The sequence below is a fragment of the Palaemon carinicauda genome, chromosome 30 (genome assembly GCF_036898095.1).
Source record: "Palaemon carinicauda isolate YSFRI2023 chromosome 30, ASM3689809v2, whole genome shotgun sequence".
In the NCBI taxonomy this organism is placed as follows: domain Eukaryota; kingdom Metazoa; phylum Arthropoda; class Malacostraca; order Decapoda; family Palaemonidae; genus Palaemon; species Palaemon carinicauda.
Window position 1 is genome coordinate 55,651,555 of NC_090754.1, and position 24,932 is coordinate 55,676,486.

General features: G+C 42.5%; 2 protein-coding genes across 5 annotated transcripts in view; both read right to left on the reverse strand.

Moving 5' to 3' along the window:
* LOC137623139 (RING finger protein 37-like) lies at window positions 1-24,664 on the reverse strand. Its single transcript, XM_068353820.1, has 6 exons — window positions 24,524-24,664; window positions 21,489-21,573; window positions 13,526-14,282; window positions 12,831-12,939; window positions 11,775-11,891; window positions 1-946 (listed from the first exon to the last, which is right to left on the reverse strand). The coding sequence occupies exons 2-6, from the start codon at window positions 21,567-21,569 to the stop codon at window positions 166-168; spliced, it is 1,845 nt and encodes a 614-aa protein (XP_068209921.1). The 5' UTR covers window positions 21,570-21,573; window positions 24,524-24,664; the 3' UTR covers window positions 1-165.
* Window positions 1-24,932, reverse strand: part of LOC137623145 (nucleolar and coiled-body phosphoprotein 1-like) — a 524,118-nt gene that overhangs the window by 150,434 nt on the left and 348,752 nt on the right. The gene's annotated exons all lie outside the window — the stretch shown is intronic.

The following is a 24,932-nucleotide window of genomic DNA, read 5'->3' on the forward strand; positions in this document are numbered from 1 at the left end:
AGACAGGTAAAATAAATAAGAAAATATTTTGGTATCCACAAAATTAAGATGGTATGCATAATTATTGTAACTGCAAAAAATTCTTATCTTACATAATTTTAATATTAATACATAAATTAAGTGAAATTACTGCAATTTACATGAAAAGGTTAATGAAAGTCGAAATTACTCAGTTGAAAAAATACTCTTTTTGTGATATCTGGAGACCTCTGATCTCTTACATTCTAGCTTGCACACTGAACAAGTCACTGTAGTCCCGGTTTGCAGACACAAACATTTTCGACACATAATATGTCTGCAGAGCAAACTGTAAAGATCCTTTTTTTCACTACAAGAACAAACAAATGAATTCTTAGAGGCTAATTCAAGGGCACTCACATTTTCTGCCTTAGCATCCCCTTGAATTAAGGTGTCTGGTTTTCCTAGCCCTCTCTGGTTCTGCACCTTCGGCCCGGCACCTATTTGCCGTGTATAAGAGAGAGCGCTACCTATCATGTGTACCAACCCGTGGCGGCTATTAGCTGGCCTCTGTACAGATGAACTCTGAGGAGGTTTGTTGATTTGACTTCTCCTTTGTCTCAAGTTCTGATAGTAAGATAAATGATCAGACTTATCACTTTTTTTACTGGATAATTCATTTCCTTCTCGGCACTGAGGTACTTGAATATCAGCTGATTTTGAGGTGCCAGGTTTATTCATGGGCAACTCTTTAGTTCTTGCCTTTCCATCCCTCGGATGGGTATCACGGTCGCGTTGCAATTTCGCGCGACTCTCCTCCGCGGTATTAACGGTCTCGTTGAGCTTCCTCTTTGTGCCATGGCTAACACTATTTTTTCTATAGCCATTAACAACACCGTTCGAACTGCTTGACTGACGCGTTCCACTCGTGGATAAGGTTCGACCGCATGACTGAACCAGAGGATGATCAGTATTCAGTAAAATGAACCTGCAAAATACAAAAAGAAAACTTCAACATCATAGTCATCTAGGTGTTCTGAAAAGCATGTACAGCACAGACTACTAAATAGAATACTAAAACTGGCCTGTGGATGACATACACAAATATTTAAGAACAAACAAGTTTGTTGGTACTCCTGCGCATGTTCCCACAAATACTATAGCCCCAAGGAGTTTAATACTGTATCTCGCTTTTGCATAGTCTGCACCGTACTGCAAGGAAAAAGTAAGGCTGGGAGGAAAAAAGTTACTTCAAAATAAATATGCATGAAAAAATCAATATACAGTGATACCTCGGTACTCGACCATAATCCGTTCGAGATCCGTGTTCGACCTCCGATTTGTTCGAGTACCGAATTTTTTTTCCCCATAAGAAATAATGGTATATATTCTATTCCGTTCCCAAGCACTCGAACAGGCCCAAAATATTAATAAAACGTGTACCTAAACAACAATAATTATCTAAATGTGTATGAAATTGGTCAGAAAATCCTATAAAACAATTTTAAACCATTTACTGTACTAAAATAAAACAATTTTAAACCATTTTCTGTACTGTAGTGAACATACCTTTGAGCAGCGGTTCGATGGCATACAGGGATGGATGTGGAGAGGATGGAAGGGGGAGGTTACTGCTTGGAAGGAGAGTCCCCTTCCATGATGTGGCGGGGTAGTTCTCCTTCAGGAGTTGTTTCTCTCTCCAATGAAAGGGTGGGCAGATCTATTTCAGGGGTTTCTTCTCTTCTTTGTCTCTTCTTTGGAGGAGAAACAGGCTTTGATGTAGCAGCTTTCCTTTCTTTTGTGAAAAACTGGTCTATTGTTAATTGTTTCTTCCTCCTCTGCAGTATTCTTCGAAAATGATGAATACCTGTTCTATTACGAATACCTGTTCTATTACGAAACTTTTCAAACCAACCCCTGCTCGCTTTAAATGTAAATGAATCACTTTCACTGGTACTCGGACTTTTCTTCACTAATTCTTCATAGATATGCAACGCTTTTTCACAAATGAACGCTTCACTAACACTTTCCCCGGCCAACTGTTTTTCTTTAATAAATATTAAAAGCAACTTTTCCATCTCCTCAATCACTTGTGGCCTTTGCTTAGTTACCGCCGTAACTCCCGTTGCAACATTCGCCTTCTTAATCATTTCTTTATGCTTTAAAAACGTAGAAATGGTCGACTTCGCCATTCCGTATTCTACCGCTAAATCGGACACTCGTACACCATTCTCATATTTCGCTATAATTTCCTTCTTCAACTCGATCGTTGTTCGCACTGTTTTCCTCTTCTCCTTCCCCTTAACACTCATTACTTTCTTGGGACTCATTATGAAAGCTAAAAAAGCAATTAAAAGCACTGAAAATCACTAAATCACAACGAATGCTGATCGCGCGTTGTCTGAGTGACGCTCTCGAGAGAACTGATGCTTCCCGAACAAGCGAGAGTGGCCGAGATGGCGCCATCATCACAAAGCCCATGCGGTCGTCACGTGTTCGGCTGGTCGAGTACCGAATTTTTGGTCGAGCACCGCAGCAAAAATTTCTCGAAAATTTTGGTCGAACTCCGAATTGTTCGAGTATAGAGTCGTTCGACTACCGAGGTATCACTGTACTAAATATTTTCAGTACAGTATACATTTCATCGCAACTCAAATAATTAAAACTACCCTACTCAATTTATTACCTCCACCAACAAAGTTGGGAGGAGTTTATGTTTTAATCCCGTTTATGTGTTTGTGTGTGTATATTTAGTTTCTGAACAGTTTTCTGGCCACAATTTTAATCGTAGAGTAATGAAACTTGCAGGGATTAACTGTTATGTATAAAGCGGAAAATGATTAAATTTTGGAAGGTCAAGGTCAAAGGTCAAGCAAAATGTCCAATTCACGTAATCAGCCATAAGTTTGGACATCGTTATCACGGCGACTTAAAACTTGGTTCATATATGAGTGCATGAAAATCCACCCTAGTCAATACATATTAAGGTTAAAGGTCAAGAAATAACCTGCCACAGCAGAGGTCTCCACTCTATTGAGTGACCCTCTAGATAGAACTACCTTGAATGGCAATTTTTGTAGGGAGATCTGGCTGATAAGGGTCTGTAGGATCTAAGAGAGGACTCTTCTTGGAAAGAAAATATTTTATACTCATACTAATTACCTGACTTGTAATGGGAACACCAGAATGTTTGTTTTGAAGTACAGTGCTTATGTTGTGATGAAGAATAAAGTGAAGACTGATGAAAAGAATGAAGACTTTAACTCTTAAAGTTTAAATCAAGAGGATTGGATTAGATTTATGAATTTAGACTATAAAGCACTGGAGTCAATAAGGCCATTTAATGAAAGTTACAAGAGGTTAGACATAAAAAAGTAAGCAGATGCTACAGTATCTGTCCCCCACTATTAATATTATTATTATTATTATTATTATTATTATTATTGTTATTATTATTATTATTATCAGCTAAGCTACAACCCTAGTTGAAAAACCAGGATGCTATAAACCCAAGGGCTCCAACTGGGAAAAATAGTCTAATGAGGAAGAAGTAATGAAAAATCAAAATAAAATATTTTAAGAACAGTAACAACATTAAAAATAAATCTTTCTTATATAAACTATAAAAACTTCAAAAAAGAGAAAAAAATTAGAGAATTAAGATAGAATAGTGTGCGCAATTGTACCCTCAAGCAAGAGAACTCTACCCTGAGACAGTGGAAGACCATGGTACAGAAGCTATAGCACTACCCTAGACTAGAGAACAAGGGTTTGATTTTGGAGTGTCCTCCTAGAAAAGCTGCTTACCATACCTAAAGACTCTCTTTTAGCTTTACCAAGAGGAAAGTTGACACTGAACCATTACAGTGCAGTAATTAACCCTTAGAGCAAAGAATTATTGTTTAATAATCTCAGTGTTGTCAGGTGTATGAGCACATGGGAGAATGTGGAAAGAATAGGCTAGAGTATTCGGTGTATATGTAGGCAAAATAAAAATGAGTGGTAACGAAAGAGGTGCTCCAATGTAAATTAGTATAGTTTTGCCTGTCAAAGGACTGAATAACTCTCTAGCGGTAGTATCTCAGATAGTACTATATCGGATCCCTCTCGTTCAGTTCATTTTTCCTTTGCCTACACATACACCCAATAACCTGACCTATTTTTTTCACATTCTCCTGTGTCCTCATACACCTGACAACACTGAGATTACCAAACAATTCTTCTTCCGTCATGGAGTTAACTACTGTATTGTAATTGTTCACTTGCTACTTTCCACTTGGTAAAGGTAGAAGAGACTCTTTAGCTATGGTAAACTACTCTTCTATGAGGACACTCCAAAATTAAACCTTTGTTCTCTAGTCTTGGGTAGTGCCTTAGCCTCTGTACCATGGTCTTCCACTTTCTTGGGTTAGAGTTATATTGCTTCAGGATACACTCAGGCACACTATCGGTTTTATTTCCTTTTCTCACTGGGCTATTTTCCCTGTTGGAGCCCTTGGTCTTATAACATCTGGCTTTTCCAACTTGGGTTGTGGCTTAGGTAATATGTTATTTTCATTAGTAAAATAAATTTTTGAATATACTTACCCGATAATCATGTAGCTGTCAACTCCGTTGCCCGACAGAATTCTACGGGAGGGATACGCCAGCTATCACTATACTAGAAGGGGGTGTACTCACAAGCGCCACCTGTGGCCAGGTACTACAGTACTTGTTGTTGACGCCACCTCACTTTTTCCTCGCTCCACTGGTTCTCTATGGGGAGGAAGGGTGGGTCAATTAAATCATGATTATCGGGTAAGTATATTCAAAATTTTATTTTACTAATGAAAATAACATTTTTCAATATTAAACTTACCCGATAATCATGTAGCTGATTCACACCCAGGGGGGTGGGTGAAAAACCAGTGTACAAGACTAAAGGATAGCTAAGTATCCCGTATTTCATATAATCAGTTATCCACAATAACAATGAAATAATAAGTACCTGGTAAGGAAGTCGACTTGAACCGTTACTCTGCCTTTAATAAGATCGTCTTCCTTACTGAGCGCAGCGTTCCTCTTGGAAGGCTGAATCAACTCAAAGGTGCTAAAGTATACAGGGCTGCAACCCATACTAAAGGACCTCATCACAACCTTTAACCTCGGCGCTTCTCAAGAAAGAATTGACCACCCGCCAAATCAACAAGGATGTGGAAGGCTTCTTAGCCGACCGTACAACCCATAAAAAGTATTCAAGAGAAAGGTTAAAAGGTTATGGGATTATGGGAATGTAGTGGCTGAGCCCTCGCCTACTACTGCATTCGTTGCTACGAATGGTCCCAGGGTGTAGCAGTACTCGTAAAGAGACTGGACATCTTTGAGATAGAATGATGCGAACACTGACTTGCTTCTCCAATAGGTTGCATCCATAACACTCTGCAGAGAATGGCTCTGTTTGAAGGCCACTGAAGTAGCCACAGCTCCCACTTCATGTGTCCTTACCTTCAGCAAAGCAAGGTCTTCTTCCTTCAGATGAGAATGTGTTTCTCTAATCAGAAGCCTGAATAGTAAGAAACTGAGTTCTTAGAACTTGGAAAAGAAGGTTTCTTGATAGCACACTATAAGGCTTCTGATTGTCCTTGTAAAGGTTAAGACCTTTTTAGATAGTACCTAAGAGCTCTAACTGGGCAAAGTACTCTCTTCAGTTCATTCCCCACCAAGTTGGACAGGCTTGGGATCTCGAACGACTTAGGCCAAGGACGTCAAGGAAGCTCGTTTAGCAAAAACCGAGCTGCAAGGAACATGTAGCCGTTTCAGATGTGAAAACAATGATCCTGCTGAAGGCGTGGATCTCACTTACTCTTTTAGCTGTTGTCAAGCACACGAGGAAAAGAGTTTTTAATGTGAGGTCCTAAAAAGAGGCTGATTGGAGAGGTTCAAATCTTGATGACATAAGGAACCTTAGGACCACGTCTAGATTCCAGCCTGGAGTGGACAACCGACGTTCCTTTGAGGTCTCAAAAGACCTAGGGAGGTCCTGTAGATCTTTGTTGGTGGAAAGATCCAAGCCTCTGTGGCGGAAAACCGCTGCCAACATACTTCTGTAACCCTTGATCGTAGGAGCTGAAAGGGATCTTACTTTCCTTAGATATAACAGGAAGTCAGCAATCTGGGTTACAGTGGTACTGGTTGAGGAAACTGCATTGGTCTTGTACCAGCTACGGAAGACTTCCCCTTGAGACTGATAGATTCTGAGAGTGGATGTTCTCCTTGCTTTGGCAATCGCTCTGGCTGCCTCCTTCGAAAAGCCCCTAGCTCTTGAGAGTCTTTCGAAAGTCTGAAGGCAGTCAGACGAAGAGCGTGGAGGATTGGGTGTACCCTCTTTACGTGAGGTAGACTTAGAAGGTTCACTCCTAGAGGAAGAGTCCTGGGAATGTCGACCAGCCATTGCAGTACCTCTAAGAACCATTCTCTCGCGGGCCAGAGCGGAGCCAACCAACGTCAGCCGTGTCCCTTTGAGAGAGGAGAACTTCTGAAGTACCCTGTTGACAATCTTGAACGGCGGGAATGCATACAGGTCGAGATGGAACCAATCCAGCAGAAAAGCATCCACGTGAACTGCTGCTGAGTCTGGAATCGGAGAACAATACAACAGAGAGTCTCTAGGTTATCGAGGTAGCGAACAGATCTATGGTTGGCTGACCCCACAGGGCCCAAAGTCTGCTGCAAACATTCTTGAGAAGGGTCCACTCTGTGGGGATGACCTGACCCTTCCGGCTGAGGTGATCTGCCATGACATTCATACCGCCCTGAATGAACCTCGTTACCAGTTAGCTTTCGATCTTTAGACCAGATGAGTAGGTCCCTTGCGATCTAGAACAACTTCCACGAAAGAGTCCCTCCCAGCTTGAAGATGTAAGCCAGGGCTGTGGTGTTGTCAGAGTCCACCTCCATCACTTTGTTAAGCTGGAGGGACTTGAAGTTTATCAAGGCCAGAATAACCGCCAACAACTCCTTGCAATTGATGTGAAGTGTTCTTTGCTCCTAATTCCATGTTCCCGAGCATTCTTGTCCGTCCAAAGTCGCACCCCAGCCCGTGTCTGATGCGTCCGAGAGGAGACGGCGGTCGTGTTTCTGAACAGCCAAAGGTAGACTTCCTTGAGAAGAAAGCTGTTCTTACACCACGCGAGAGAAGACCTCCTCTCTTCGGAAACAGGAACTGAGACCGTCTCTTGCGACATGTCCTTTATCCAGTGAGCAGCTAGATGATACTGAAGGGGGGGGAGGTGGAGTCTCCCTAACACGATGAACAGGGCCAGCGATGAAAGTGTCCCTGTTAGACTCATCCACTACCTGACTGAGCATCGGTTCCTTCTCAGCATGCTCTGGATGCATTCTAGGGCTTGGAAGATCCTTGGGGCCGACGGAGAAGCCCGAAAAGCTCGACTCTGAAGATCCATACCCAAGGAGACAATGGTCTGGGATGGGACGAGCTGAGACTCCTCAAAATTGACCAGGAGGCCCAGTTCCTTGGTCAGATCCATAGTCCATTTGAAAATCTCCAGACAGCGACGACTTGTGGGAGCTCTTAAAAGCTAGTCGTCTGACGGAGCCGGACACAAGATCATGGTACTGTTGCACAGTCTGTGAACTGTCAACCATGGGCAAGAGAGGAAGTACAGTGACAACCCGAATCTGTCTAGACTGTCTGGGTCGTACAGACAACTCCTTATCGGGTTGCTGAGGTTGCCGCACTGCGTCACAACAAGTCACTTCTGCTGGTTGTTGAACGTCTTCCCCGTGACACATTGACTCCGTAAACAACAAATCCTCTAACAAGGACTAAGCTTGGACTGCATGTCTTGCAACACAGCTCAAGGTCTATGGGAGCAGGTGTGGTAACAGACGGGATTAGCGACTGAAGTGGAACCATTACCTTCCCTGGAAGCATGTTATGCTTAAATAAAAGTCCATAGGAGGCTACGCAGCTAAAGGCTCCCTCCAAATGACAGAGTCCTCAAGGGAATTTCAGAAGGAGGGAGAAAAGAACTTTCTCATCTACAGGGACCATATCCTAGAAAAGCTAAGTTCTCTCAGTGAGGGTTTCACTGGTGCAAAAGCAGCAGACTAGAAGGCAACGTTATGAAACTGCTTGCCAGTCTAGTGAGTTGGCAACAACCAAAGATGTGTGACTGAGAAGCATGCGGTAAGGTATGCAGAGCATGTTGTATGCAGAGTATGCTGTATGCAGAGCATGCTGTATGTAGAGCATGTTGTATGCAGAGCATGCTGAATGCAGAGCATGCTGTATGCAGAGCATGTTGTATGCAGAGCATGCTGAATGCAGAGCATGCTGTATGCAGAGCATGTTGTATGCAGAGCATGCTGTATGTAGAGCATGTTGTATGCAGAGCATGCTGAATGCAGAGCATGCTGTATGCAGAGCATGTTGTATGCAGAGCATGCTGTAAGCAGAGCATGCTGTATGTAGAGCATGTTGTAAGGTAAGCAGAGCGTGTGCATGGCGTTTAACCTTTCTTAGAAATTCCATGACCAGTGCTAGAGTGCTTTATGCATGCTTGCATGGGGTTTTAATATCCACATAATATTTACCTTACATTCATAACTCATGATTCATATTTTTGCCATATTTTGCGATATTGTTAAAAATATATTGCAAGGAATATAAATATATTTTTATAAGTAATACAAATAACCTCCATTATCATAATGTTTGAAAATGGAGGTAAGGTATGCTGAACAGCAGAGTCAGAACGAGCTGGAACAACAATAGTTGTGGTTTCCTCTTCAAGACTCTGTTGAGGGAACACCTGAGGCTCAGTCTGCAAAGGCTGATCAAAAGAAGTAGCAGAAGGTAGGCGCATGGGTGGAGGAGGCTGACTCCTGGCATGAGTGGCTGAACTCAAGGGTTGCGCTTGCTGAGTGGTTGGCGGATGAGCAGTAGCAAGTTCCTGAGGAACGAGTTGAGGTTTCTGCGGTGTGAGCTGAGAGCGAAAAGGCAGTGGCTGCGCAGAACGCAGTAAAAGTCTCGCAAGTTGAGGCTCCTGAGGCGCAAGGCTAAGGTGTTGAGGTGCTTGCCCTGAGGAGGGTTGAGCTCGCTGCAGCGAGAGCTGAGGAGACTGACTCATGGATGGGAGAGGTTGTTGTACCTCAAGCGAGTGTTGCCTCACTGGTGGAACAGCAAGTGGAAGCGGAGGAAGAGAGGTATAAGCCTCCTGTTCCCATTGCTGAGGTTGCCTTAAGGAAGGCGGAGGGAGCTGCACACCACTGGGATCAGTAAACTCATAACGTGGCTCAACATCGTACGCCTGGCAGGCGGTACTGCGGTCAGGCGGAGCGAGCGCAGGCGGAGCGAGCGCAGGCGGAGGGAGCGCAGGCGGAGCGAGCGCAGGCGGAGCGAGCGCAGGCGGAGGCGCAGCCTTCTCAGCCCGACACTCACGCATCAAGACCGAAAGTTGTGACTGCATGGACTGCAGTAGAGTCAACTTGGGGTCGGCAGACACTAAGGTCTGCTGAGGTAAATCCTTAACAGCAGAGATCTGTTGCGGCAGAACCTTACTCCTCTTAGGCGGAGTGCATTCAACTGATGACTGCGGCGAGTCAGAGCTAACCCAATGACTGCATCCGGGTTGTTGAACTCTAACTTCGTACGTCTGGCATAGGTCTGGACTTTACGTTTAAGAGGTCTTGAGACCTGAGACCAGCGTTTTCTCCCCTAAATTTCTTCTGCAGACGAGCAAAATAAGGGCTCAATCGTCTGCGGGTGGGAGTGACGGTCTCGGTAAGACACGCCCGCAACCACCGAGGATACTTCTGTGCGCCGATCAAGGCCTGCTGAACCCTTTTGCCCTTCGACATTGCTTCTCCCCTGGGCTTGGGAGCTTGCAAGAGGTCCCGGACTGGGAGGACGACTGGCCCGCACAGAAGTACCCTCACGCACAACACTGACACACTTTGCGCTAATCACTTATCACTTTGATTTTCTGATTGCACTTTTTTCACTGAACTCGAAACTTTAAGTGGTTTGTATCTGAAACACGCAATTCTATCCTTTCTCAAAAGTTAGTAATTGCGAAAACAGAATTACAATGTAACAGAAAAATCTAATGAAAGATAAATAATTCAGTGGCTGGAAAGAGACTAAACACTAGATCACTCTAGAAACGTTTACCTTCTTCCCCTAAAGAGACTAGGGAGAAGAGTAAAAACGATAACAACGTTACTCGCTTGAATGAAACGTTTATCCTCCTCTTTCTCCCTCCGTCTCTATCTCTCTCTCTCTCTCTCTCTCTTGACTTAGAACCTGAGAGAAGAGCCCAATCATATATATCGTTAAAACATATTATTGTTAAAGGAAAAAACTGAAATATTTCCCAAAATGAAAAGTTCCTTTATTAGGATTAAAACCATTAAGTTAAGAAAGAATGAACAAAACGCTAGACACGGTTACTCTTACTGCAACGTGAAACCGTGAAAATTCTTTCTCTATCGTAACGATAGAGCGCAAGTTGAACGTTCTGAACGTCAACAACTGCAGAGACAAAACAAAACGTTAGTTCAACTTTGAAAACAGTACGAGACTATCAAAGAAATTCTTTCAAAGACATTAAAATAGCATAATATGTTAACAGGTAAAACCGAAATGACGGGCTCAAGTTAATTAACTTCGGTACCAAGAAAAGACCGCCTACTATTAGGAAGGTCGAATATAAACAAATATAAAAATTAATTTTAATAAGTTTATAATAAAAGGAAGTTAATCGAAGAGGCCTATAAGAGGCGGAGAGATATAAAATAATCTATAACTTTTGTTAAGCAAAATTAAGAAAGAGAGTCTATACTCTCTTAGACACCAACACTTCCGTCTAAGGGAAGGGTCGGCCATTTAAAGGTGAAAAAGAGTTCATACTCTCTTCGTCACCATAAATAATCAAAATAATTCCAAAAGCTAACTAAGCTAATATAGAAGTTTCCAGTATAGCGAATAGCTGCAAATTTAGAGAAATACTTCACCAAACCGTGAACAATACTCCAAAATCATAAGCGTATCCAAGAACGTCTTGCCGGAAGCACGACAGAGGAAAAAGTGAGGTGGCGTCAACAACAAGTACTGTAGTACCTGGCCACAGGTGGCGCTTGTGAGTACACCCCCTTCTAGTATAGTGATAGCTGGCGTATCCCTCCCGTAGAATTCTGTCGGGCAACGGAGTTGACAGCTACATGATTATCGGGTAAGTTTAATATTGAAAAAATAATAATAATAATAATAATAATAATAATAATAATAATAATAATAATAATAATAATAATAATAACAACTGATTGTTGAAATAGAACGGCTTTGAGTCTTTCAGCTGCATATACTGAAAACCTGTTACTCTGAGGCTTTGCAGAGGTAAGTGTCAAGGCATGACATTTTCAAGATTCCTGTGGAATCAACGAGAGTAAGGCATAATAAGTCTCCTCCAGTACTGGAGGTCTAAGCACTTAACGTTATTCATGCTACAACGAAATTGGAAACCTGTGGAGATAGTGAAACCAGTGTACTTCATGTGGTGTATTGTAAGAATTACTTTGTAAGACCCCTAACAACGCCCCTAAGTCTCCGTTCTCACTAATGCTCTGCGACCTTGAGATATTTTTATCACAGTTAGTCCTTGACCTAGTATATAAAAGCAATTAATGTACAACTATAGAATAATTTTTAAAAATCAAGAAACATTAAACTGCCCTCCATTGTGACAGTGATATCATTCCTTTATTTAGTAACGAGGTTCCAACTTTACAAGATTAGAATCAACACACGTACTCACCTGTCAATACGAGCTTTCAGAGGGACGTTAGGGGCAGGCATTTGCCTATGCTTGAAAGGCACACCGGTGAATGGATCTGAAGCAGGACGGCCCCATATTGCTTCATTGGCAATAAATCTGGAATTGATCAGAACAAATTTAATTTCCATAACATAAATATTTGATATATATTCTGGTTTCCTTAATTATACTTATAGAAAACAATTTTAGCCTTCTTTTATGGGAGAAAAATAAAGAAATGAAGTTGTACTCCAAAGACCTTAGCAATAAATAGACATTCTTGTCACAGTTTGAAGGTTTAAAGGCCGCTTATGAATGACAGAAGCAAGGAACAGTGACATTTCCCTATCAAGCAAGACAATGCCCTAGAGACTGACCATATATACATACTGTATAATAAGCACCCAAAGCCCCCTCTCCACCCATGCTAGGACCAAGGAGGACCAGGCAATGGCTGCTGATGACTCAGCAGATAGACCTATAGGCTCCCCAAACCCCCCATCCTTAGCTCACAAGGATGGTGAGGTTGCAGCGACCAAAGACACCAGCGAGTTTGAGGAGGACTCGAACCCCAGTCTGGCGTTCACCAGTCAGGGACGTTAACACATCGGCCACTTTAGAGTATTTGGCTCTTGAGTTCCCAAAAGGGTTGTAAACATAGAGATAACAAACGTTTGAAATGCAATAACACAAGACTTCAAATTATCCGTGCTTATTTACATATTAAGTCTTGGTTATTTTATAATCAAGAGGGATCTCTATATCTTAAAACTTTATTTTATCCACTAAATGCCACACTTTCAACTGGGCTCCACAAGGCACTAGAAGAGTCGGAAGACCCATGCCTACATGGCTGACTATGAAGCGTGAAGTCAGAGATGAGGAATGGAAAGATAGAGATGACTGGCGAAATCTAACTGAGGCCCTATGCATCAATAGGCGTAGGAGATAATGAAATGCCACTAAGCACGATCAAAACTTAAATAATGACGGTAAATACAGTACCTAATGACATATGAAGAATAGCTTCAAAGTTCTTGGTTATCTAATACTAACCTATCAAGTGTGTCTGCATCTATGGAATGGCCAGAGGGTAGAAGGAGAGGAACTGTCATAACCTCACAGGTAAGAGGATCCAGGAAATCTTCAGGTACCTCGGTTGAAACTGAAACAAATAATTATCTTCCTTGGAATCATTCCTGGATGATTAAATATACAATATCAGTACAGATTGAAAATACAAAATTGTTTCAACTTGTAAACAATTGATATATTTTAAGGTTTTAATAACATTACTACTATAGTAAGGTACTATTATTGAACTCAACAATTTTTCTATAAACTGCTCCTTCAACGTTTAAAGAATGAAAAAATTAATTTGATGTGTGAATTTGAATCAGCTAGGCTAGAAAGCAAGTTCTTATTTAAATTGATGATTTGAACTGAATTTATGAAGTCTGGCCATGAGGCCCAGTCCTTGGGCTACAAGAAGCCACTCAATGCTGGAACTACGAAGTAAAAAAAAAAAAGAGGTTGGACAGAAAGAAGGAGGAAAGGAGGTATAGTAAGGGCCTAAAGGACCTTGTAGAAAAAATGTCTCAAGTTCAGTGCCTATACTGACGGCACTTTTGAAATTTTTTACATTCATTTGCAACAACTGAGAAATGGTTAAGACTTTTGAAAATGGTTTTCCATAGGATTTCAACCTATTATCTTTCAAAACTAGAAAAACTACATTAACAGATTTATACCTTTGTCCTTAGAAGCTTCTGTATCAGATTCCTTATGCATTACCTCTTCGCACTGCGAGTTATAAATACGTGGAACAGTGATCGTTTCTTTAGAGCGGGATTGTCCAAACCAACGACTCATCACTTCCTTCCTCAGGACCTTACTAGTCGTAATTCCTGGCTGGCCCCAAATTTCAAGAGACTGCAAGACGGGAGGAATGGTCCCATTAGTTCGTAAGATTCTCATAGTCAGTTTTCTGACAGATCTGAGAGCTGCTCTGTTGGTGTGTTTCAAAGCTCCTCTGTAAATCTTCTGTGCATCTGATACGTTATCCTTGGGCATCCTTACTCTCATCCAGTGCTTGTAATGATGATTCCTCAAAATGACACACTCCTCTCCCTGAGTGTAAAATGTCCCAACGCAATAGTTTACATCGTCGTTCCCCTCGATCTTTTGTGATCCTTGAATTGGCTGCAAACTAGATGAAGGGGAAGAAGAATCTACTCTGGACTGTACATTAAAATTTGATGAGTTATATTTGTTCGAGACAGATTCGGAGACTGACCTCGTTGCATCGGCTTGGTCTTTATTCTGACTGACCTCTTCTGGATATGTGAAGACAGAAAATGCTGTACTACATTTCTGGTCAATGCTAACGTTAAGTTTGATATGGCTAACATCTATAGGAACTTTGAAGATTGTGGTAATGTCAGCAGGCGGTCGTATAAAGTATTCGCCCATGTACCCTTTCCTCCTTTTTGTTGGGTCGTCACTAATCTGGAAAATGAAGAAGTTCTTAATAATCAGGCCATAAATATGTTATTTTTATTAATAAAATAAATTTTTGAATATACTTACCCGGTGATTATATAAGCTGCAGCTCTGCTGCCCGACAGAAAAACTCTACGTTCAAAATACGCCAGCGATCGCTATGCAGGTAGGGGGTGTACATCAACAGCGCCATCTGTCGAGCAGGTACTCAGTACTCAATGTAAACACAGAACTCAATTTTCTCCTCGGTCCACTGGGTCTCTATTGGGGAGGAAGGGAGGGTCCTTTAATATATAATCACCGGGTAAGTATATTCAAAAATTTATTTTATTAATAAAAATAACATTTTTCAATATTAAACTTAGCCGGTGATTATATAAGCTGATTCACACCCAGGGGGGTGGGTAGAGACCAGCATTAATTGTTTACATTATTATGAGCTAAGTATTTTGTATTTCATTTTAGCAGTTATTCAAAATAACAAACATAAAATAAATAAGTACCTGGTAAGGAAGTCGACTTGAACAATTACTCTGCCTTTTTTAAGTACGTCTTCCTTACTGAGCCTCGCGATCCTCTTAGGATGCTGTGCGACTCCTAGGAGCTGAAGTATCAAGGGTTGCAACCCATACTAAAGGACCTCATCAAAACCTCTAATCTAGGCGCTTCTCAAGAAAAGAATTTGACCACCCGCCAAATCAACCAGGATGCGAAAGGCTTCTTAGCCTTCCGGACAACCCAAAAAACAACAATAAAAAACATTTCAAGAGAAAGATTAAAAAAGGTTATGGAATTAGGGGAATGTAGTGGTTGAGCCCTCACCCACTACTGCACTCGCTGCTACGAATGGTCCCAGGGTGTAGCAGTTCTCGTAAAGAGACTGGACATCTTTAAGATAAAAAAACGCGAACACTGACTTGCTTCTCCAATAGGTTGCGTCCATTATACTCTGCAGAGATCTATTTTGTTTAAAGGCCACTGAAGTTGCGACAGCTCTAACTTCATGTGTCCTTACCTTCAGCAAAGCATGGTCTTCCTCATTCAGATGGGAATGAGCTTCTCGTATCAACAGTCTGATATAATAGGAAACTGCATTCTTTGACATAGGTAAAGAAGGTTTCTTAATAGCACACCATAAAGCTTCTGACTGTCCTCGTAAAGGTTTAGTTCGTCTTAAATAGAACTTAAGAGCTCTAACAGGGCATAAGACTCTTTCTAGTTCATTTCCAACCAAATTTGAAAGGCTTGGAATATCGAACGATTTCGGCCAAGGACGAGAAGGTAGCTCGTTTTTGGCTAGAAAACCAAGCTGTAAAGAACATGTAGCCGTTTCAGATGAAAATCCGATGTTCCTGCTGAAGGCGTGTATCTCACTGACTCTTTTAGCTGTTGCTAAGCAAACGAGGAAAAGAGTCTTTAAAGTGAGATCTTTAAAGGAGGCTGATTGTAGTGGCTCGAACCTTTCTGACATAAGGAATCTTAGTACCACGTCTAAATTCCAACCCGGTGTAGCCAAACGACGCTCCTTCGAGGTCTTAAAAGACTTAAGGAGGTCCTGTAGATCTTTGTTGTTAGAAAGATCTAAGCCTCTGTGACGGAAGACTGCTGCCAACATGCTTCTGTAACCTTTGATCGTGGGAGCTGAAAGAGATCTTTCCTTCGTCAGGTATAATAGGAAGTCAGCTATTTGGGTTACAGAGGTACTGGTTGAGGATACTGATACCGACTTGCACCAGTTTCGGAAGACTTCCCACTTCGACTGGTAGACTCTAAGAGTGGATGTCCTCCTTGCTCTAGCAATCGCCCTGGCTGCCTCCTTCGAAAAGCCTCTAGCTCTCGAGAGTCTTTCGATAGTCTGAAGGCAGTCAGACGAAGAGCGTGGAGGCCTGGGTGTACCTTCTTTACGTGTGGCTGACGTAGAAGGTCCACTCTTAGAGGAAGAGTTCTGGGAACGTCCACCAGCCATTGAAGTACCTCGGTGAACCATTCTCTCGCGGGCCAGAGGGGAGCAACTAACGTCAACCTTGTCCCTTCGTGAGAGGCGAACTTCTGCAGTACCTTGTTGACAATCTTGAACGGGGGGAATGCATAAAGGTCTAGATGGGACCAATCCAGTAGAAAGGCATCTATATGAACTGCTGCTGGGTCCGGGATTGGCGAGCAATAAATTGGGAGCCTCTTGGTCATCGAGGTTGCAAAGAGATCTATGGTAGGTTGGCCCCATGTGGCCCATAGTCTCTTGCACACATCCTTGTGTAGGGTCCATTCTGTTGGGATGATTTGACCCTTCCGACTGAGGCAATCCGCCATGACATTCATGTTGCCTTGAATGAACCTCGTTACTAGAGAAAGGTTTAGATCTCTTGACCAGGTGAGGAGGTCCCTTGCGATCTCGTACAACGTCATAGAATGGGTCCCTCCTTGCTTGGAGATGTACGCCAAGGCCGTGGTGTTGTCCGAGTTCACCTCCACCACCTTGCCTAGAAGGAGGGACTTGAAGCTTTTCAAGGCCAGATGAACTGCCAGTAGCTCCTTGCAGTTGATATGTAACGTTCTTTGATTCGAGTTCCAGGTGCCCGAGCATTCCCGACCGTCTAATGTCGCACCCCAGCCCGTGTCCGATGCGTCCGAGAAGAGAACGTGGTTGGGGGTCTGAACAGTCAGGGGCAGACCCTCTCTGAGGTTGATGTTGTGCTTCCACCAGGTCAGTGATGACTTCATCTTCTCGGAAATAGGGATCGAGACCGCTTCTAGGGTCTTGTCCTTTTTCCAGTGAACAGCTAGGTGAAATTGAAGGGGACGGAGGTGCAGTCTCCCTAACGAAATGAACTGTTCCAGGGATGAAAGCGTCCCTATCAGACTCATCCACTGTCTGACTGAACATCGGTCCTTCTTTAGCATGTTCTGGATGCATCCTTGGGCTTGACTTGTTCTGGGGGCCGACGGAAAAGCCCGAAAAGCTTGACTGTGAATCTCCATCCCTAAGTACACTATAGTTTGGGATGGGACCAGTTGGGACTTTTCCATATTGACCAGGAGACCCAATTCCTTGGTCAGATCTAGAGTCCACTTTAGATTCTCCAGACAGCGACGACTGGAAGAAGCTCTTAGAAGCCAGTCGTCCAAATAGAGGGAGGCTCTGATGTCCGCTAAATGCAGGAATTTGGCAATATTCCTCATCAGTTTCGTAAAGACAAGAGGAGCCGCGCTTAGGCCAAAGCACAGGGCTTGAAATTGGTAGACAACCTTTTCGTAAACGAACCTCAGAAAAGGTTGGGAATCTGGGTGGATGGGGACGTGAAAGTAAGCGTCCCTTAGGTCTAAAGAGACCATCCAGTCTTCCTTCCTGACCGCTGCTAGAACAGACTTTGTGGTCTCCATGGCGAACGTCTGCTTTGTGACAAAGACATTCAGCGCACTGACGTCTAGCACCGGCCTCCACCCTCCTGTCTTCTTTACCACTAAGAAGAGACGGTTGTAGAAGCCCGGGGATTGATGGTCCCGGACTTTGACTACCGCTCCCTTTTCTAGTAAGAGACACCTCTTGCTTCAAAGCTAGTCTCTTGTCCTCCTCTCTGTACCTGGGAGAGAGATCGATGGGAGACGTTGCTAGAGGGGGTTTGCGTACAAACGGGATCTTGTACCCTTCTCTGAGCAACTTCACAGATTGTGCATCTGCGCCCCTTTTCTCCCAGGTCTGCCAGAAGTTCTTGAGTCTGGCTCCCACTGCTGTCTGAAGAAGGTGGCAGTCAGACTCTGCCCTTAAAGGACTTGGTACCTTTCTTCTTATTCCCACGTCTCCCTTCGGCACGAGCACCTCCTCTGCTGGAGGCTCTGCCACGAAAGGGCGGAATGAATCTGGACGCTGGAGTGTCCATCCTGGGTCTAGACAAGGTAGGCAAAGGGGTGGCTTTGCGGGCAGAGGACGCAACCAGGTCATGCGTGTCTTTTTGAATCAAGGAGGCAGCAATCTCCTTTATCAACTCCTCTGGGAAAAGGCACTTTGAGAGAGGAGCAAACATAAGTTCCGATCTCTGACACGGTGTTACTCTAGCTGACAAGAAGGAGCAAAGGTTTTCCCGTTTCTTGAGGACCCCGGAAACGAACGAAGCCGCAAGCTCACTGGAACCGTCCCGTATGGCCTTGTCCATGCAGGACATAATGAGCATGGAAGTTTCCTTGTCAGAAGGGGAGATCTTCCTGCTTAACGCTCCCAAACACCAATCCCAAAAGTTAAAAACCTCAAAGGCTCTGAACACTCCTTTCAACAGATGGTCTAAGTCTGAAGGAGACCAACAAATCTTGGAGCGTCTCATGGCTAGCCTGCGGGGAGAGTCTACTAGACTTGAGAAGTCGCCCTGGGCAGAGGCAGGAACTCCCAAGCCGAGAACTTCTCCCGTGGCATACCAGACGCTCGATCTGGAAGAGAGTCTCGCAGGGGGAAACGTGAATGCTGTCTTCCCAAGGTGCTTTTTGGACTGCATCCATTCTCCCAACACTCGTAAAGCTCTCTTAGACGAGCGGGCGAGGACGAGCTTCGTATAGGCAGGCGCGGATGACTGCGTGCCTAAAGCGAACTCAGATGGAGGAGAGCGTGGGGCCGCAGAAACAAACTGATCAGGATACATCTCCCTGAACAGTGCAAGAACTTTCCTAAAGTCCAAGGAGGGTTGCGTGGTCTTGGGTTCGTCGATGTCCGTATGCGGGTCGTCAATGTGTGCAGCGTCGTCATCATCAGAGAGTCCATCATCTGAATACTGAGGAGGAAGCGGCAAAGGAGTAGGAATAGGCTGGTCAGCTGAGTCCGGCAGCACGGGTGCACGCGTGACTGAACCGGACGCAACGTCATGGAACTGTTGCCCAGTCTGTGAGCTGGCAACAACCATAGCAGCGCGGGGACGCAAAGCGTCTACTCCAGACTGTCTAGTCTGCTGTGGGCGAGTAGTGGAAACCACACTGGGTTGCGGAGGTTGACGCACCGCGACAAAACAAAACAACTTAGGTTGTTGTTGTAACTCGCGAACGTCAACGGAAGGTTCCGTGCGTCGCTGAACGTCAACATGCGGCTGGCAGGGTACACTGGAACGCATGGGTGGCGGGACTCTCACAGCTGGAGTGCGGGAGAAGGTAGCCTCAGCGTCCACTGGACGCACAACCGTGGGTGGTTGTAGGCTAGCGGTTGGTGCAGCGTCAACCTTCTCCGCACGAAAGTCCTGCATTAATGACGTTAACTGTGTCTGCATGGTCTGCAGCAAAGACCACTTAGGGTCTACAGTAGCAGGTGCGGCAACAGACGGTGTTACTGCCTGATGCGGTACCGCTTTGCCTCTCTTAGGAGGTGTGCAGTCATCGGAAGACTGCAGCGAGTCCGAACTGACCCAGTGGCTACAACTGGGCCGTTGGACTTGCGCGGAAGGGACCGACTTGCGCTTAAGAGGCCGCGAGACCTTGGTCCATGGTTTCTTTCGAGAAACCTCTCCCGCAGACGAGGAATAAATGGGCTCTCTCGTCTTCGTGTGGGTGGGGCGATCTTGGTTAGATACGTCCGAAACCACGGAGGGAACGTCTGTTCGCTGATTAAAGCCTCTCGAACCCTTTGGTCGTACGACATTGCTTCTCCCCTGGGCTTGGGAGCTTGCAAGAGGTCCCGGACTGGGAGGACGACAGGCACGAACAGACGAACCCTCAAGCGCAACACTATCTACAACACTTTCCACAACACTACCACTCACTTTGTCACTACCCACTGCACTCTTACACTTCAACTCCTTGATGTCTGCCATGAGTTGGTTACGGTCACTCGCCAATGACTCGACTCTCTCACCCAGAGCCTGGATGGCACGCATCATATCTACCATCGAAGGTTGTTGAGTGCTAGAAGGGGGATCAGGAGCAACCACTACAGGGGAAGGAATAGGTTGTGGGGCATGAGGAGAGGAAAAATCAACGGAGCGAGATGAACTTCTCCTGACTCTATCTCTCTCTAGCCTACGTGTGTATTTCTGGAATTCGATGAAATCGAATTCCGAAAGCCCAACGCATTCCTCACATCGATCTTCCAATTGACAGGTCTTATCCCGACAATTGGAACAAACGGTGTGAGGATCGATAGAGGCCTTCGGAAGACGCCTTGAACAGTCCCTAGCATTACATTTCCTGAATTTAGGGACTTGAGAAGGGTCAGCCATCTTGAATTAGTCAAAGGGGAATTCAAAATCTATCCAAAGTCGTCAACAAGTAATCCAAAATCAATAAAAGAATACAAGGATGTATTGAAGATAACGTCTGCAAAGCGAAAGCTCAAAACTAGAAATGTGTACTTCACCAAAATATGTGAAAACCAATCCAGTAAGCAACAGCGAATTTAGTAGGTCTTGCCGGTGGCACGACAGAGAGAAAATTGAGTTCTGTGTTTACATTGAGTACTGAGTACCTGCTCGACAGATGGCGCTGTTGATGTACACCCCCTACCTGCATAGCGATCGCTGGCGTATTTTGAAAGTAGAGTTTTTCTGTCGGGCAGCAGAGCTGCAGCTTATATAATCACCGGCTAAGTTTAATATTGAAAAAGGAACAATTCAAACAGTTGAGTATAAAACATTACATAGATCATTTTACTTTATCAATGGAAGGAAAAAACTACCTTTTGTCCACCAATAAGGCAGAAAAATATGGGGTCTGGGTGGACTCTTTTAAATGTTTATAGGAAGTTCATGAGTGGCAGAGGCAAGGGACAGTGATGTTTGCCCTATCAACCAGCATAATGCCCTAGAGACTGACCATACAGTATATAGATATGATCAGCGCAAAGCCCCTTCTCCACCCAAGCTAGGACCAAAGAGGGCCAGGCAATGGCTGCTGTTGACTCTGCAGATAAACCTATAGGCTCCCCCAAACCCCCTATTTTTAGTTCACAAGGATGGTGAAGTTGCAGCGACCAAACAAACTAACAAGTTTGAGCATGACTCAATCCCCAGTCTGTCAATCACCAGGCAAGGACATTACAACTAGGTCACCGCAACCCTTTGCAAAGGAACATTATTCTTGTGTCATGGACCCCCCTCAAAAAAAAAAAAATGCTAATTCAAGCTGCAGATTGTCTCATCTCCAAAGCTGGTAAAGTAACTGGAAATTATGAAACAATTATTTAGTTTGTACCTTTCCATGAACGTAAATGTTACTTAACTGACGTATGTAAAACTCGGTACTTACAAGGTTACAAACTTCTCTGCCATCTGCCTCTGGCTTATTTGTTATGATTGACGGGTCCAGGCATCCTGCACAGAAATTCATTCTTCTTTGGGGGTAAAGAGAAAACATTTAATAGATTAGTTACATATAAGCATAACTTAAAAAACCTTTTGTGTTTTAAAGCACAGATAAATATCACTCCTGAACACAAATAATTAATTGAAAATCCACTGATAGGGGAAATTATAATTAATACTAATTGTGGAACATGAAATTGAACTCTTAGTAAAACGCTAAGTATGATTGTAAGTAGGTCGAGGACAGTGGCTTCTCAACATCCAGATCTTTGTGTTGATAATGTTTCTATAACTATATACAACTTTGAAATTTTAGGTGTGATTCTTGATTGCAAATTTACTTTTGAGAAACATTCAATCTGTTTCTTCAATTGCACAATAAATTGGCATATGGAGAAAGTCTTTTAAGATTTTTGATGGTCAATTGAGAAAGTCTTTCAAGATTTTTGATGGTCAATTGAGAAAGTCTTTTAAGATTTTTTATGGTCAATTGAGAAAGTCTTTTAAGATTTTTGATGGTCAATTGAGAAAGTCTTTTAAGATTTTTGATGGTCAATTGAGAAAGTCTTTCAAGATTTTTTATGGTCAATTGAGAAAGTCTTTTAAGATTTTTGATGGTCAATTGAGAAAGTCTTTTAAGATTTTTGATGGTCAATTGAGAAAGTCTTTTAAGATTTTTGATGGTCAATTGAGAAAGTCTTTTAAGATTTTTGATGGTCAATTGAGAAAGTCTTTTAAGATTTTTGATGGTCAATTGAGAAAGTCTTTTAAGATTTTTGATGGTCAATTGAGAAAGTCTTTTAAGATTTTTGATGGTCAATTGAGAAAGTCTTTTAAGATTTTTGATGGTCAATTGAGAAAGTCTTTTAAGATTTTTGATGGTCAATCTATCCCGAGGAAATATTCTAATTCTTTCATTGTACCATGTTCTGAGTATTGTTCTCTGGTCTGGTCTTCAGTTGACTCTGATCTTAATTTGCAGTCTGATAAAGTCCTTATCCCTAACCTGGATATTAATCTCCAGTAGTGTCATTCGATTAGTTCTTCGTGTATGATGCGTAAGGTTTTTCATAAATCTGACCATCCTTTGCATTCAAATCTTCCCGGAGTGTACCATCAAGTATGTAGAACCAGGTATGCAGTTAATTCTAACAGTCTTGCCTTCTCCATCATAAGGCTCAATACTGTACAGCTACCTCGGTAAATATATACAGTTCAGGAGACTACTCTTTGTCGTCTCCGCACTGGTCACACTCGGTTGACACAGAGGTTTTTGATGACTGGGCAACACCAGCCATATTGCAACGACTGTTTGGTACCCTTGACAGTAAAGCACTTGTTGACGGGATGCCCCACTTTAAGCACCTTAAGAAATAGATTTCTGTTAGAGGCTCAAGGTGAGAATGGCAGGTTTATCCTTGCCAAGATTCTTGGACATGATGTGTCTTACTATGATAGCAGTATTTTTAGATTTATTTCTGAAGCAGGTCTTCTGAAAGCTATTTAACTTTTATAAGGATATCTTTGCTTTTATTGTTTTAAATTATTTCCATTTATTCTTTATTTTTAACAAATGATATCGGCATCAATGACCTTAGATGTCAGGATGCCAGAAAACTGTAAATCAATCAATATACAGTTCAGTATTACCATTTACCTTAGAATCCTGTTTGAGTTTTAGGGAAGTTGAAGTGATATAGGTTTTTATGGTTTCTTATAGTATAATACAATATTAGTCAAGACTTTGGAAAAGACATGATTGAATATAGCTCTTAAAACTCGCTATTTTGATTTTAAGATTCTTAAGTAGATAACCACTGATAACAAAGATACTAATTTTTTTTTCAAATTCCATGGGGTGTATGTATGATAGCGGCCACCTGTATGTATGATGACGGGCGACTAAGAATACTGCTGCGTAAGGGGGTCGCAGGGGGCCGTTAGGTAAGTAGGAAAGGACATGGCTTTTAGGTTAGGTTAGGTTAGGTGAGGAAGCTTAGGTTAGTTGGTGGCCATTTTTTATGCACGCAGGAAGAACTGGCCGCTGATATGCAAAGGCTCCAATTCCTTTTATTTGAAAATTGTACGATACAATAATTTTACTGGGATATGTACTAACCTATCGTACGCCTACTTGACCTGACCTAATTAGCTATTTCCTTACTTAACCTGTGGGCTTAAACCCTATACCTTGCTAACCCCACCTTCACAGTAAGGTAACATTGAAGAATACGTAACGGCTCCTCACTTATCCTTCCCCCTAGTTTCCTAGACTGGGTTAAGTCGATTAGGGGTGCAGATATCTATGGTTATCTACGGATACGTCCCTGATTATACACGATATCTTCGGATAGTCATTCCGGGGGGGTTAGAACCCCGTGATACCTGACGGTAATTCTCTTGTGATATCACTCGCAGAAATATTATACAGTAGGGAGCTGCCGAAGGGACCTTCCATCAGGACGACATGGCTTAAGCCCAAAAAGAATACATAAAGTTTTATTTTATAAAATGGATTTTGAGCGAAGCGAAAAATCTATTTTTGGGTGAGATAGCCATGGCGTCCTGATGGAAGGTTCCTTTTTGGTAGCTTCCTTGGGTATATCGCTTCTAGTAGCGATATACCCAAGGAAGCTACCAAAAAGGAACCTTCCATCAGGACGCCATGGCTTGAGCCCAAAAATATTTACAACATTGAAGAATAGTTTGTTTTTATTATATAGGGTTTAAAATAAGCGAGTTGTGCTTGTCTGTCTATATACAAATACACATAAATATATACAAGTAATAATGGGCTAAATAATAAACCGATACAGTCATAGTTTTGCCTCATAATAATATTTAATAATCGTCAAATTATCATGACATATCGATAAAGATATTTTACAGTTTTATTTATATTGAAATATACTAAATAACTAAACAATCCATAATATAAACAACTGTAATTGTCCATTTTAAAAACGTAAGAAAACTCACCTTAATTATCAATTGTAACGGTAGTATGTCCTATAATTAATCTTGATAAATTATATTTCTCAAAAGTGTAACTGCAATTGAAGTCGCAAATTGTAAAAGTTTGTTTACAATTTGCAGACGTTGCCCTATGAATGACGTCACTGTGACGTCATCAAGCTAGATTAGTTAGCCATGCTGGAGGTAACTTTGTGTTTATAATTTATAAATGAATTACTGCAGTATTATCATATGCAAATAATATCACTTGGATAATTATCTGTCTAATAGTTGTCATTTGAAAAGTATTTGAATTATTTTGTTTGAAAATTATTGTTTTTTTTTTTTCGTGAATAAGATCATAATACTCTTAAATTATCGTATATTTCTTGTTTAGAAATTAACTTTAATATTATGCTGATAAAGCATTATG